Raw genomic sequence first — 14,038 nt, forward strand, 5'->3', positions numbered from 1 at the left:
TGCTGGCACAGGCTGCCCAGACCAGCTGTGGTGCCCCGGCCCTGGAAGGGCTCAAGTCCAGGTGGGACAGGGCTGGGAGCACCCTGCTCTAGTGGAAGATGCCCCTGCCCAGGGCAGGGAGTTGAGACTAGATGTCTCTGAGGTCCCTTCCAACTCAAACCGTGCTATGCCTCTGAGACGGCCGAGCAAACACAGCAGCCTGAAGCAGGAGCCTTGCAGAGCCCAGCACCTCCAGCACCCATGCACTGCCCTGGACCAGCTACAGACCCCAAGCCCCTCACTCCACCTACAGCGTGGAGGGGTTGGGGTTGCTGGAGAGCCCACCCTTGGGGGTGCTCCGGGCCACCCCAAGCAGGGTGCCCAGCCCAGGCTGGCCAGGGATCCCCTGGCATCCCTACGCTCCCCAGCAGCAAGGGCCAAGCTCACCCCACAGCATCAAATGACAGGGGCAGCGTCTGGCCAAGACACAGCAATCCATGGCTCTACCAGAATCATCAACAGAGCATCATCAGACCAGCAACAGGGAGCCACAGCCCTGCCACCTCCTCAGTACCATGCACTGGTGCTGAACTAAGGGGAAATCCCTCAAATGGGCCAGCTCTAGCTCCAGAGCTGGCTGCTAGCGAGCACTGCGGCGAGAAAGCTGGGCACCTCCCCAGATCCCCCCTCAGAAGCACTGCCAGAGACCACACTCAGCTCTGCAAATAACTGCTCAGCTCAAGGGTTAAAAATGAACAGCACATCTGAAAGGGCAAATCTATAGACACAGGAGAGAAGCAGGGGAACAACCTGGCAGCTGAGAATGCACGGGCCATGACACAGCCTAGGAAACTTCCTCAGAAACACTCAAAACCTCATTGTTTTTACCAATTCCTAGTCCTAACAGAGCACTTAAGAAGCTGCTGATGAAAATTGCTTTGTAGAACAGGAAAGGATCCTTTGTTTTGGGGGTACGGACACAAGTTGCAGAGGATGACCATAGCACAGCCAGGTCATTACCAAAACACAAGCAGTTACGCCTGTGAAAAATGCAAAGTCCCAAAGGGCTAGAAGAAAGGATTTGTCTAGTAAACAATCCCGTGTTGAGAGAAATCCAGGACATGGCTGACATCTCTGCAGTGCTGCTAAGGGTGTCATCTGTGCAGACTGCACCGATGTAGAAACACGGTTTCATCACAAGCAGCACTAGCTGCAGATCTCCTTACCAGAATCCACGTGATGCTGAGGGACAGCATTACTGGAGCACACAGGACTGCAACCTCCCAGGTTCGAGTTAAGGCTAAAGCTAATGGAGTTGTGAAAGCAGATTCTATCTGGCATGCCTTGGTCCAGCATTTATGTTTATTGTTACGGCACCTCCCCTTTTCCACTGTGGACATAGGGTGCATGACTACCACGCATCCACGGTTGAGAGTATTTCATGGTACAGGACTGCTTTTCCACTTTTGGGACCAAGGTGAAAGATTCACGCTGACGACTGGCAGCAGGAACACCCGGAGGACTGCAGCAGAGGTACAGCAACACTCGCCGCTGCCACACTGCTGCAGCCTGCCATCAGCCCTTTGAGATGAGCTCGTGGGGAAAGGAGAGCAGGGCTGCCGGTGACTGGGGGGGTATCAGGACTGCTCAGCTGCAGTTCGGCACCGCACAGTTTGTGTCTGGGCACCTCAACGCCTTCCAGAGGGTTGGGTTTGGTTCTCCCCGCCTTGGCAATCTGTACTATCTAGCATGAGACTACCCTAGCTGCAAGCCTTACCTTTATCTCAGTAAGACATCTGTACAGAGACTCCCCAGTGACCTAACCGCTGGGCACCTATGAACTGCCTGGTTGTGTCAGAGTAATGCGTGACAACTGCTTGTTTACACTGAGAAATGCACCATCTCTGTCTCTCTGTACACAGAGGTGGTACGATCCAAACAGATGTAAGGCAGGCTTCCAGATTCCTCTGCAAGCTGAGAACTTGCCATCTTGACACCGATACCTCTGAGGTAGTCAGAGGTATTGTCTTAGGTTCACTGGAAGATCAGAAGACCTTGAAAAATTACTATCGTTAAATTTACTTTAAGTCCACGTGACTTTTCAGGGCACAGATTTCCCCTGCAAAGAAGTAAAAATTCATTAATAAACCAAAATAGTTTCACATCAGAAACAGGGAGGCAGGAATGCTACTAACCTTGAACATGAAGACCAGCCTCTTGCTTCTTTCCTCTCAACTGCAAACCAGTCATCCACTTGACAGCAAGTTTTTAATCTTACGCCACTTACGAGCAGTAATCATCTCACTTACTTGGAATTTGTGAACAAGCATTCAGTTTATTAGCTTCAAAAAAGCTCAAATGCATAGAGCTACAAACATCAGGCACCTCAGCACACACCAACACAGGATTCTCCCCCTATTTCAACCTTCTTTATGCTGTAGACAAGACCACCAGGATTTGAGATCCGTGGTGGAGACACCCCAATGAACATTAAGTCCCCCCCACACCATCACTTCACTTGCTACCTTTACAGCTACTACCGGAAAGCACGTCTCACACCATACTTACATCTCATTTACCTCTGGAACATGCCATATACACACTTGACAGGTTTGGAAGTCCTCTTGGCTTCCTTCTCACAAGTATATCAAGTGTCTTAATGCAGCACAGCATTAAGAGGTTGTCCATGCATCTAGACTATACATGACTTATTTAAATAGGTAAGCAATTTAAAGTCCCTGAGCTACACATCGCCACCTTACACCATTTCCCCAGAAGTCGCAGCACGCTTTCTGGTTCACCCATTAGCACTGTTCTTCCATAACAGCACCCATGGGTGATCTCGCAAGGTGTGCCACTCTCTTCTGTCCAAGACAAGTTTTCCTAGTTCTGTCTGGAAGCAGGTACCAAGACAGCACTTGACCCAGACTGGAGGCAAATAGCCCTCGGGTGTCTGGGCACACGGGGCTTTGTAAACCTCCCTTCAGAAGTCTGTTGTTACTGCTGCTTGCATTTAAAAGGAAGTTCATTATTTCAGACTAAGCAAGGAACTTCTGCCACTTAGAAGCAATTTTCAACAAGTCCTCATGATAGAGTACCAAAAGCAGAAGTATCAAATGTAAATAACTTGTAAACATTAGTGACACAGTAGTAAATTCAATTAACATGAACAACCACAGAAACAACTCACAATTTAGAAAGAGCCTTTTGTCAATGAAGTCTTTATGGCTTGACAGAAAGAAAGTTAGATTTGTTTTTGAAATGGTTAGTGCAATTTTTTATTTGAGAGGTCAGCTATAAGAGAAGTTAAACAGATGAATCCAGTATGACACCTCAGCTTCCGAGTTGTTTTTGAACCTGATCTGAAATATGGCACTGGACCCTTACCTAGAGTCAAGGCATTTGTGATCTTGGAAATCAAACCACAGCTATCTTCCCCCAGGAGATGGTGGTGGTGGTGTTCTTGAAGGGATAATTCCTATTTCATGTGACACAGAGGAAGGGAAGCTTAGCAGCTTAACAGCATCAGAAGTGCAGCTGTGCGCTTGGCCAGTACCTCTGCAATCCACACATATATATAGCTTCATCTAATACATAATTCATTTGGAAAAGTGAATCAAGGAAGGAGAAATAGGCAGCCTCATTGAAGGGATGGGTAATACAGCATTTGAAATTAGTTCTTTCCTGGAAACTGAGACTCCTGCAAAGTAACCTTGGGCTTTTAAATGAGTGGCTACAAACAGCGTATTCCCCAATATTGTCTGAATTTAGATTCTCCTCTCCTGCTATGTCATGCACAGCAAGAACAAATATCCAAGCTTCTATCAAAAGCAAAAAAAAAAAGTGTCTTGTCACTTTCCTTGACAGTGATAATGGTGTTCATAGAGAATTTTTGAGCAGCGCACACCTTTCTGGAATCAGAAGTCAAGGTACAAGACACTCACTATGTCTTCCACTTTCATCCAAGCTATCCATTCTCCGATTCAGGAAACACCACTAGTTGCTGGCACCACCATTTCCTTATACTTATTGCTTTTGCAAGCTATATTCATTCCAAGGACACCTAGTTCACTAAAGCATCTTTGCTCTTCCCGCTCATTCCCCTTCCAATACGAAGAACTCCCATTAACCCTAATGGAAGCCAACATATGCACGCACAGGACATAATAGACCTGTTAAGGCTATATGGCTGACCAACAGAAACAAAAAATACAGACATGTAACTGAAATTTTCTTCCATTTAGCAAAGGGCACCGAGTTTTAAATGAGACTCTTCAACCCGTTACCCTTACTTTCTTACATCCACCTTCTCCCCCTACCCCCTTAACATATGGGGAAGACTCACTGTGCTTCCCTAAGCAAAACAAGAAATCGATCACATTGCTCCATAGACCAAAAGGTAAAAAAAACAGCAAAGGACAAACTGGTTCACAGTTAACTATAAATAAAAGTGCAATAAGTGTTCAAGTAGAGTTTAGAGTTTAAGCAAGCTGTACAACCACATTTGGCATAGTCATCTTTTAAAGGCTCTGCGTGGGTCCCTCCCATTACTGACAGCAGGGAGAACAGGCTGAACACTGTTAGCTGGGGCTGGATTTACAGGTCCTCGTCCATTGCCTCTCCCACTACCTGCATAACTGTGGCCATGATTATACGTAAATGGAAATCCACTTGATTCAGGTCCAGTTTGTAAACCATTTCCTAAAAAGACAGGAAAAAAGGTTATCACGAGCTCCATGGGCTGAAATCACTGCTCCCTTACATAAGTTTAGCAAGCGGGAACGCATGGAGTTTACAGCAAACCCTGAACACCAGCAGCCACTCTGGCACCACAAGACCCCAAACCACAGCTTGCCTTTTCCCCTGCTCCCAAGTTAACCCCACTCCATTCCTACACTTCACTCTACTAAAGCAAGAAGGGTCAGAGTTGCGTGCCGATTCTTTCCCCAGGACATGGAATCTCATGAAACTGGTGCTTTCAGAAACATGCACTGGCTTGTAGGTCACACACACCCCCCAAGATTTTCTAGAGACAGCAGGGCAGAAGTCAAGGAGAAATCAGCAAAAGAGCAGGCTACACAGAGCTCCTTGCATCATTCCCCACTACCACGTAAACAGAAACAGAAAGCTGCCTTGGGAAGTCCAGCCACAGAAGCAACTCAGCTAGCACCAAGTTCTCATTCTCTGTTCACATTTTACTGGTAGAAAGAGAGGCAGAATGACGACAGGAAGGAAGAGACAAAATTAAATCATTGCATTTAAAGAATATGAAGCAGGAAGAGACAAAAAAGACATTTAAGAAGATGTGCACAATCTCAGTGAAAGCAGCTGTCCACCACCCAAAGCAACACCACCAAGGAAGTACCTACACACTGAAAGCCTCACCCTGGCACTGAGGGAAGACTGGCCCAAAAGCACTGCCCTTCTTTGTTCAGAATAATTTATTTTCAAGGGAACAGACAGGTCTCGTAAGAGAAGTGAAAGAAAAGAAATCAAAATCATGGTGTTCAAGAGGAAGCAGCCAGTCACTGAAGTGACAGAGAGCTTTTGAACAGCAAATTACAGAATCAGTTTGTTGCCATCCACCAGCAGGGCTCAGCTATACAATGCCAGGTATCATGTAGGCAGGCCATAACTAAGGCTCCCTCTCAGCTCACACCCAGTCGAGTCCTTGAAGCATCTTCTCATTTAAGCTTCATTGTTTAAATACATCACAAAATGATCCAGCCAGGTCAAATATTGGAATTCAGATTACCACCACTTCTATTTTGGAAAGCTAACCCGGCAAGACAGCCGTGGTGACTGGCAAGACTAACAGAAGTAATCTTAAAAGCTAAGGTCTCAGGTGGTTTCAAAAACAGGATTTCAAGTGCTGCAAAAACTCTACAAGTATCACATCAGTTTAGGATGAAAAAAGAAGTCCCTTTATGTGATACAGGCACCTTGAATATTCTAATGTCTCCCTCTTCTAGGAAAGAAATCTTGAAACCATTATTCAGGAAATGTTCACATTTCTGTGCTTGCAGGTTCATGCCCCAATCTAAAAGACTTTTTAGACCATAGTACACTGTTGCCCCAGAACAAAGAATCCTTAGCAAGATAAATTTCTTTCTACCCCCGTTACGTGTTTCTCATCCTTTCATTTCTACAAAACAAAAAAACTTACCCAGTGGCCCGAAAGTACAAGAACCCATATTACTTGATGCAGAACTATTATTCTGTTCACCCTGTACCTTCGGAGAAATTTAAATGAAACAAAAAACAAGGATCAGAGAAAATTCACATTTTTACAGAAAACCGCTGATTTCCCACCCCCCCCCCCCCACGTTCTTAAAGTCATTCCACAGCAAATTTATTTGCTACTCTAATTATTGGCTCATTTTTATCTATGTATCACTTCAAGTCCACTTTTCCAGAAGAGTCACATCTGATCACTGCCTAACGCGAAGTGTTCAGAACAAGGAGCACTATGACAGAAGCCTCAGACAAGTTTAACATACCAGTTTGTTCTGCCCAGTGTGTTCCAAGTTAGGCTCACTGAAGTTTGGCACTTCTGAGTACACCATGCAGAACCTGGGGAGAAATTAAGATTATGAGGAAGTTCTAAAAGCTGTTTAACAGACTTCTCAACTCCACAGCTCAAAGAGCATGTGTCTTTGACATATCCCATCACCTAGAAGTAACTTATCCAGACCCCAAAGTTCAGAGAGCATTCATAGGTATTAAAAGGCTCTTTGATCCCTTTACAGCTTGCGGTGAACCTGTCACATCTTCCTGGCAAGGGTGTTTCAGTCAAGCAGAGGCAAGTACATATTTACTCTAAAGGGTAAAATGGCCTAAAGAAAACAAAAGGTGATGAAAGGGCTCCCTCTGCCTCTCTTCCAGCTGTGCAATCTTGTCCAACACCCACTCACAAGGTCACCTGAGGCACAGAGTCACCCAGCCTGCTCGCAGACTGGACTGCTTTAGCTCTCTAGGGACAGCTTGAATGCTCCTACACGCTCCCAAGTTACGGAGTGCCCTATTAACATCACAGCATCCAAAACAGGGAATGAAACTCAAAGCACCTTTTTCCATTCAAAGGGACCATGGGAGGAAAAGGCCCCACCAACTCACCACATGGAAACGATGGCAGAGGGGAAGAAAGATCTGAATGATTAAGCAGCTTGGTTAAGCAGAAGCAGAGCTCCCAGCCCAGGTGAGGGCTCACCTCAATCCAGCCTGCTGCAGAGTAAGCCAACACTTTTGAGGTGGTGGCTTTACACCGAAAAAACCCAAATCATGAAAACCGAAAAAACAGGTCATCCCTCACAAACTCCAGCTGGACACTGGGCATTTCTGAACTATCCAAGATGAGAGGTGGCCACCCCAGAACCCCACTTTCCTGATGACTGCAAGGCCTCCCACGGCATTTGTGCAACAGCGGAAGTGCTCTTCTGGTTAGAAAACGTTGCTGTTTTTCCTGTTGCATGTCAAGTATGTTACTTATGTTTGTTCTTAGTCAGGAGTCGCCACTGCTTCAGTTTGTGGGAAGGTTAAAGAAGGTTAATGAGGCTTCCTTCTGTTTATATGTGATTCACTGGAGTTACCTTTGTCTTCCTTCTTTGCACTGCCTCTCTCTCAAACATGATACACACACAGGGCTTCCACCAAAATAAACTGAGTTTATTTAGTCAGTCAAGCTGAGGCCTAGGTAAGCAATGCAGATTAAATCTCTTGTCATTTAAACTCTTCCTCCTTAAGTAAAACTCAGACCTGTGCCAGTGTTGGAGGCTGGTTTTCCTCAACATACCTAGAATCCAGAGAGGGTCTGAGCTCATTAACACAACAGCATGTGTAAACACACATCACAGTTGTCTGTACTGTACCTACCCATGACCAATCAACACAGTTTTTTGCTGCCCTAGCTTCCATTTACTAAGAGCCACCATGTCTCATACTTACCATGATGCTCTGCTGAGGACATCACACTGCAACTATGAACACTCAATACTTACTCCCCAATTTTATGCAGCTCGCCTCCTCGTCCTGTGTAAAGTGTCAGGCATCCTTTCCACAGAGATGCATACCTGGCCAAAGGAAGAAGCAAAGCAGTCTCTTAGCAAATAAGAAATACCACTGTTGAAAAAAAGTAGAAGCATGCTTTCTTCTAAGAGTTAGTAAGTATCAGCATGAAAGGACTGAAGAAATTCCCAGGGACCCCAAGTTCACCACACAAAGTTCCCCACATTTTGCTTCTAGCAAAAGGTACTGGAAGCTCAGCTGACTCCTTTGGGAATTCCAGGAAAGCAGCCAATCATTTTGAGATTGGATGCTCTTCCCTTGGCTGGAGCAACCCTTATGACTGGTCCTGCAGAGGAAAGGCATTTTGCCGAAAGCAGTATCTGTGTTACCATTCAGTGACAATTCTCAGTGCAGGAGCCAGGAAGAATTACCTTTGTTCACTGCATAATACAGATACTGCTATTGAATGTGTAAAATAGGAAGCGCTCGCTGTTTTAGTATAGGTCCTTACCAGATTTTCTTTTTTAAAGGCACGAGTTTGATCATCGTGTTCCAATTGACATAGAAATGCAGTGAAATAATTTTCTGATGGCGGAAACATTCACTTACAAGACAGCACGAGTGCACTCCAGTCTTTATAGTGGCACTTGACTTCAAGCATTGGGATTCGGGTTATGCAAAACTTTCTGCATAATCGCTTCTTTCAGTGAGGGGCATCATGTATGTGAAAAAAATAATGAAAATACAGTCCAGAAACCCAGGTGCAGTGCAAGAGTTAACAGGAATATGGGTGTCTTCTAGCAAAGGAAGAGGGAGCCCCAGCAACTGCACTCTCAGGAGTCACCGATAACCTAAGACAAGTCACCACTTCCTTATGCTCCAGGTCTATCTCTGGAACATAGATAACAAACCTTCCTCTTGCCCTTTACTTTATCTGCTGAGCCTGGGAGCCATCCAGCCACACACAGTGCCTCAAACAGAGGCACCGGGGAGGAGTTCGGTTGGCAGAACAGGACCATCGTGCCAATGCAAAGATAACCTTCCCCGCACTTCAGCACAAGCAGTACAGCACAGTATCTACAGCTTGGGTACCCATCTCAGCAGCACTCCATCCAGAAGCAGGATTAATGCACTTCGTAACACCACCTTTTACTTTAAAGTATGCTTTAACTCCATGCTTAACCTTTAATAACCAGCTAGTGGGACACTCTTGTAGCAGAGCACAAAGGACAAGAGCTACGAAATGATAAATGTAAGTCAAACATAAATTTCCTGGGACAAGACCCAGCAAATCATGCGACTGATAACCTCCAGCACAAAGTTATTCCACGTATGCAAGCCCTTGTTTTTGTCTCGGAAAGAGCCAGCCAAAAAAGCACTAAACTCCAGAACTAACATCCCGCCAATGACAAAAATCAGCAAGTGTCTGCTTTTGCAAAGGAATGCATCTACAGCTTGAAATTCAGCAGAAAGACATGCTTATATGGGGGGCCCAGCCAAGCCTTTCTGCTATTAACAGCGAGCACCCTGCACTGAAGTCAGAGTAGCCTACAGAGCTGCAACTTACCTGCCTTGCACTGGCAACATCACACACCCAAACTAATCCTGTCTAAGTATAAAATGGTGTTTTGAGAACCTCGTATGCCAGCATGAGGGCATTTCTCTTAATGTGAGAGCCAACCAGAATGTCTTTAGCTTTTGCCATTTCACTCACTAAGCAGTCCTAAGTGAGCATGCGATTCACGCAAATGAGGGCATGACTTAGCCACCCACCAGGAACAGCAATGAGAGCTCATAAATTTAATTTATACTAGCCAAACTGACTTTTGGACATGAAGGGATGCAGTGACCCTCCCATCTGTTGCACTGAAACACCAGCGCAACTACAGCCAGCTAGTCAGAGCAGAGCACAGTAACGCCGCTGAACAGTATCGCTATTAATTTGTTTCAATGTCGTCTGTGCACAGGGCTTTGTAGTGGCCCAGAGCTGTTCAGTTCCACCCAGCGCAGCGTTCCACGTGCTCTCCACGCAAGCAGGCTTCCCCAGAACCACCCCTGCTGAGGAGACAGCTCATTTCGTGTAAAAGGACATTTGCATAGGAGGAAGCAGCTGTAGTTTTGGTGGCAAGGGTGAGCCCATTTCACGCCAAAACCAAGAATTACACTCAAATGAGCAACTTAAGACCAGCTCAGTCAGCAGCACCACCCAGTCACCTTTTACCTACTTCTTCATAAGAAGAAATTAAGAGGACCTTACACACCATCTCTTGGAGTGCTGTGGGCCAGTGTAATGGATTTCTAAGTATAACTGAAATGGCATGAAGAACTCAAATGAAAGTGACTATTGTTTTGCTACTGACAAGTTAAGTGACATGAAAGAGGATTTTCAAACTGAATCTAGTCCCTTTCTCACTTAATAAACATGTTTAGGGGTGTGTGTGTGTTTTTTTAATTAAACCACCTCTGAGATAAATCAATTGCACCTAACCAAGCTAACATGCTCTGCAGTGAAGCCCTTGCATGAATTTTCAGAGTGAAGCTGACAAGGTTCTCCTCCTCTGCCCATCACTTCTCTTAAACCCACTGCAATGAAAAGCAACTTTTTTCTGCACCAGACACATTAATCATCCCCTTCTTTCATTAAGGAGCTGCCTGCTAGAGTAAAGAACTGGCTGTAAAAATAACATGCTTGATTTACAGACCAGGACAGTCTGTTGCATTCGCCCCCCACACAACCCTCCCCCCAAAAGAAGTCTTTCCTAAGGAGCTGTGTTGTTTTTTTTTTTAAAAAAAAAAAAAGCCAGGTCTCTTAACACCACCTCCTCATTAAAAATACAAGCCCCTCCTAGCCACGCTGCTGCTAGGCGGGGGAGGGGGGGGGGGAGGCGGTTTTAATGTGGCAGTGACCTGCGGGTGCCGCCGCGCCGGGGCCAGCCGTGCTCCCCGCGCCCCCGCCCGCCGCCACGGGGCCCCCGGGCAGCGGGGGGGGCGGGCCCGGCCCCATACGCACCCTTTGGTCAGGCGGATGATGTCCCCCGGCTGGATGAGGCCGCCGATCTCGTCCCACACGGAGATGGTGATGCTGCCCGTCTTGTCCGCCACCTTGCAGGACCTCACCTCGTGCCCGTCCTTGGTCTTGGTGACTCGCCCTGCGGGGAGAAGCGCGGCTCAGGGGGGGCACGGGACGGCCCCTGCGTGACACGCGTGGGCGGCCCGGGGGTGGGGCGTGCCGGACGCCACTTACCGATCTCCAGCACAATAAAGATGACATTTAAGTTTTTCAGTCCGGGTTTTATGTCTTTTATGAGGAAGTACGTATCGCTCGCCGCGCTCATGCTGCGGCCGGCTAGGGGGGCAGGACTGGCGGGGCGGGCCAAGCCCGCATCCCGCGGGGGAGCGGCGGCAGCGCAGGGCCGGGCAGGGGGGCACCGGCAACCCTCACAGGGGACGGGGACACAAGCACCGAGGGGCTGCGCGGTGACCGTGCGGCACGCCCGACCCCCACCGCCCCCTCTCCCGACCAACCCAGACCCCACCGCCCTCCCGCTCCCGCCGGCACTGAGGAGCACATGTGCGCTGCGCTCCGCTTTATAGCGACCGGGCGGGCCCACCCCGGGCGCCGGGCGGGGGGGGAGGGTGCTGAATGGAACCGTCCGGGGCACGCGGAGCGCCGGGAGTGGGCAAAAGGCGGGCGCGAACAGGCGCGGCGCGCTGATTGGGCTGTGCCGCCGCCATCTTGCTCTTCTCAGGGCGCTGGCGGATCGGGACCGGTCCCCGTGCTGGGCGCGGTGCCTCAGCGCCCTCAGTCCCTCGCTTTCCCCCCCTCAGAAAAACAGCCGCGAGCGCGGCAGGGGGACAGAGGAGAGTTAGGGAACGATTTGCCGCCTTTACGCGTCATTTTAGGACCCATTTGTAACGCCGAGAGGGGTCTTGTCACAGAGATCTTTTTTTTCCCGGAGAGCTGTCTCCTAGCAGTTCGGCCTCCTTCGCTGAGGAAAAAAAATACACTTTTAGGAGGAGGAGGCATCCATTGGGATGTCGGCTGGAGGGTGAAGTCTGATTTGGTCTCCAGCAGGCAGAAACTGCCGTTGCCTGGGCGGGAGGGCGGTGGTGCTGCATAGTACCTCAGAGCTTTGGGGGCTGCACCACGGCCTCACGCTCCTGGCACCAAATGTGCAGTAGATGGAAAGCCTAGGGGTAGGTATGCAGTACCAAGCTTTGAAGGTTTCAGTGCCAATGATGTGAGCCTAAATCCTGCTGAGAACTAAAAAGGCTGTCAAAGCGCACTGAACTCTTGACAGGACCTTCCTGTGGGGAGATGTTAAGTGTCTGAGCGAGGCTACAGGCAGGGTCAGGCATGAGGGGAGGGTAGTTTCCCCAAGGGGAAAGCCATCAAAGTGGTGGACCAGCCACAAGCCGCATCAGCCTTGTGACATCCTTGGCTGGCAGGTCCTCAGGAAACTGCTGCCTGGCAGAGAACAGCCCAAAGACATGCAGATGGTTCTGTAATTCAGCTCTCTCCCTTAGGAAAGGTAGCAGAGCAGTATATGTGCACTTTGTTCCTCCTTTTGAGAGCCAGACTTGGCTAGCTGGGGTTTCCTGTGCTATTTCTGTAAGCAGAAATCCATAGATGACAGTTGTGAAATGCTTGGCTATGCATTCCGCCACACTGGAGCTCTGCTCCAACAAATGTTGTGCAATGTTTATCTGTAGGCAGTGGAGCAGCCCTGCTGGGTGAAACTCATTAATAAAATGGGTGGTCAGAATAAAATGTGCTGTTTGTAGGAATCTGAGAGGAAGGCAGCCTGAGCCACAAGAGAATTTACTTAAAGCCCCCAAGAGCTTAATCCACCTCTGTCCCAAATCCTTGTTGGTGCAGATGGCGGGGATGACAGACTCCCTTGGTGGCTTCTCTCCAGACTAGCTCTATAACTTTAATCTGGTAATGTTGAAACCTTTAGGGTGATCAACTGTACATGAATGGCTTTAATTTAGTCACCTGGGGAAGAGCTCAAACTCCAGGAATGACAATGTCCCTGGCAAAGGTTGGACAAAAACACTTTTATCCATAGAACTGGTAGAATTTTTCCGTACAGATGTTTTGGGGTTTTTCTGCCATCCCCTCTACCTTTTGTCTGGTCCATCAATTTAGAGTCCTTGGGAAAGAATAATTTTTTATCCTGTGTTTTCAGCCCCAAGCACAGTAGCACCCTGTGCCTGGATCATTCACCAGGCTCAATTAAAACAAAACATGATTCTCAGTACTACGGTGTCTGGGACAGAGCAGCCAAAGGCCGTATGCTGCTCTGCCTAGTGGAGAGCAACCCCATGGAAAATCTCCAGTCCCGGCTCTTGCATTCTGACTTATTAGGAGAGACAAAAGGAGAAAGTGGATCATACAGCAAATCTCATTGGAGATTTGAGGACAATCCTTCCTTTAGCCAGAAAAAGCAGTTAAAAAAAAAAGAATCCTCACCTCTTAGGCAGAGAGGAAGTCACGAGGGTGATTAGCTCAAAAGAAGAAAACACTTAAGAACCGCTTCACCGCAGATGTGCTTCTAGTGATGTGTCACTACTAAGTTTCAAGTGAACATCTGTCCTGGAAGGCAGGTGTCGGCGCTGCAGCTGGAAGAGGTGCAAAGGATCTGGGCTACTGAGCCGCCTTGCCGCTGTAGCCAGTGTATTTGCAAACATGCAGATGGACTACCTTTGCGCCAGTGTGTGTGACCGCTTCTCTGCAACACATTACGCCCGGGCCACCTGGTGCTCATCGGCTAGCATGGAGCCACCAGGCCTGCAGCAGGGAGTGCAGGGACCAACAGTGAGCCCAGAAGGAGATGGATGTATTTTATGCTAAGGTTAAGCTTAGAGCCGGTAGGACGAGGTTTAAACTAGAAGTGACAACACAGCGGGGTCCAAGCAATCTAGGAGAGTTCAAGAGTACACTGACACCAACTCCCTAGCACAGGTGATCAGGGAGCTAGTAAGGAAGACCTCATACTTACAAACAAGGAACAACTGGTTGGAGACATGAAGGCGGGGTCAACGTTGGGTG

General features: G+C 48.0%; 1 protein-coding gene across 2 annotated transcripts; it reads right to left on the reverse strand.

The window, feature by feature from the left end:
- Positions 1–2,288: 2,288 nt before the first annotated feature.
- On the reverse strand, positions 2,289–11,523 carry NABP1 (nucleic acid binding protein 1). 2 transcript variants are annotated; one of them, XM_056349819.1, is made up of 6 exons: positions 11,228–11,523; positions 10,994–11,132; positions 7,977–8,048; positions 6,480–6,552; positions 6,146–6,212; positions 2,289–4,680 (listed from the first exon to the last, which is right to left on the reverse strand). In XM_056349819.1, the coding sequence occupies exons 1-6, from the start codon at positions 11,316–11,318 to the stop codon at positions 4,493–4,495; spliced, it is 630 nt and encodes a 209-aa protein (XP_056205794.1). In that variant the 5' UTR covers positions 11,319–11,523; the 3' UTR covers positions 2,289–4,492. The 2 variants fall into 2 exon arrangements, with proteins under 2 accessions (XP_056205794.1, XP_056205795.1); XM_056349820.1 differs by having other exon boundaries at positions 6,146–6,206; positions 11,228–11,510.
- Positions 11,524–14,038: the final 2,515 nt, after the last annotated feature.

Source organism: Falco biarmicus, chromosome 8 (genome assembly GCF_023638135.1).
Source record: "Falco biarmicus isolate bFalBia1 chromosome 8, bFalBia1.pri, whole genome shotgun sequence".
NCBI classification, from domain to species: Eukaryota; Metazoa; Chordata; class Aves; order Falconiformes; family Falconidae; genus Falco; species Falco biarmicus.

Excerpts from the sequence above, each read along its gene's own strand:
- NABP1 (XM_056349819.1), bottom strand. The coding sequence starts at position 11,318 with ATGAGCGCGGCGAGCGATACGTACTTCCTCATAAAAGACATAAAACCC. Across the intron at positions 8,049-10,993 it reads ATCATCCGCCTGACCAAAGG|GTATGCATCTCTGTGGAAAG; the intron begins GTGCGTATGGGG and ends TCCTTTGGCCAG. Across the intron at positions 4,681-6,145 it reads TTGTACTTTCGGGCCACTGG|GAAATGGTTTACAAACTGGA; the intron begins GTAAGTTTTTTT and ends CTGTCTTTTTAG.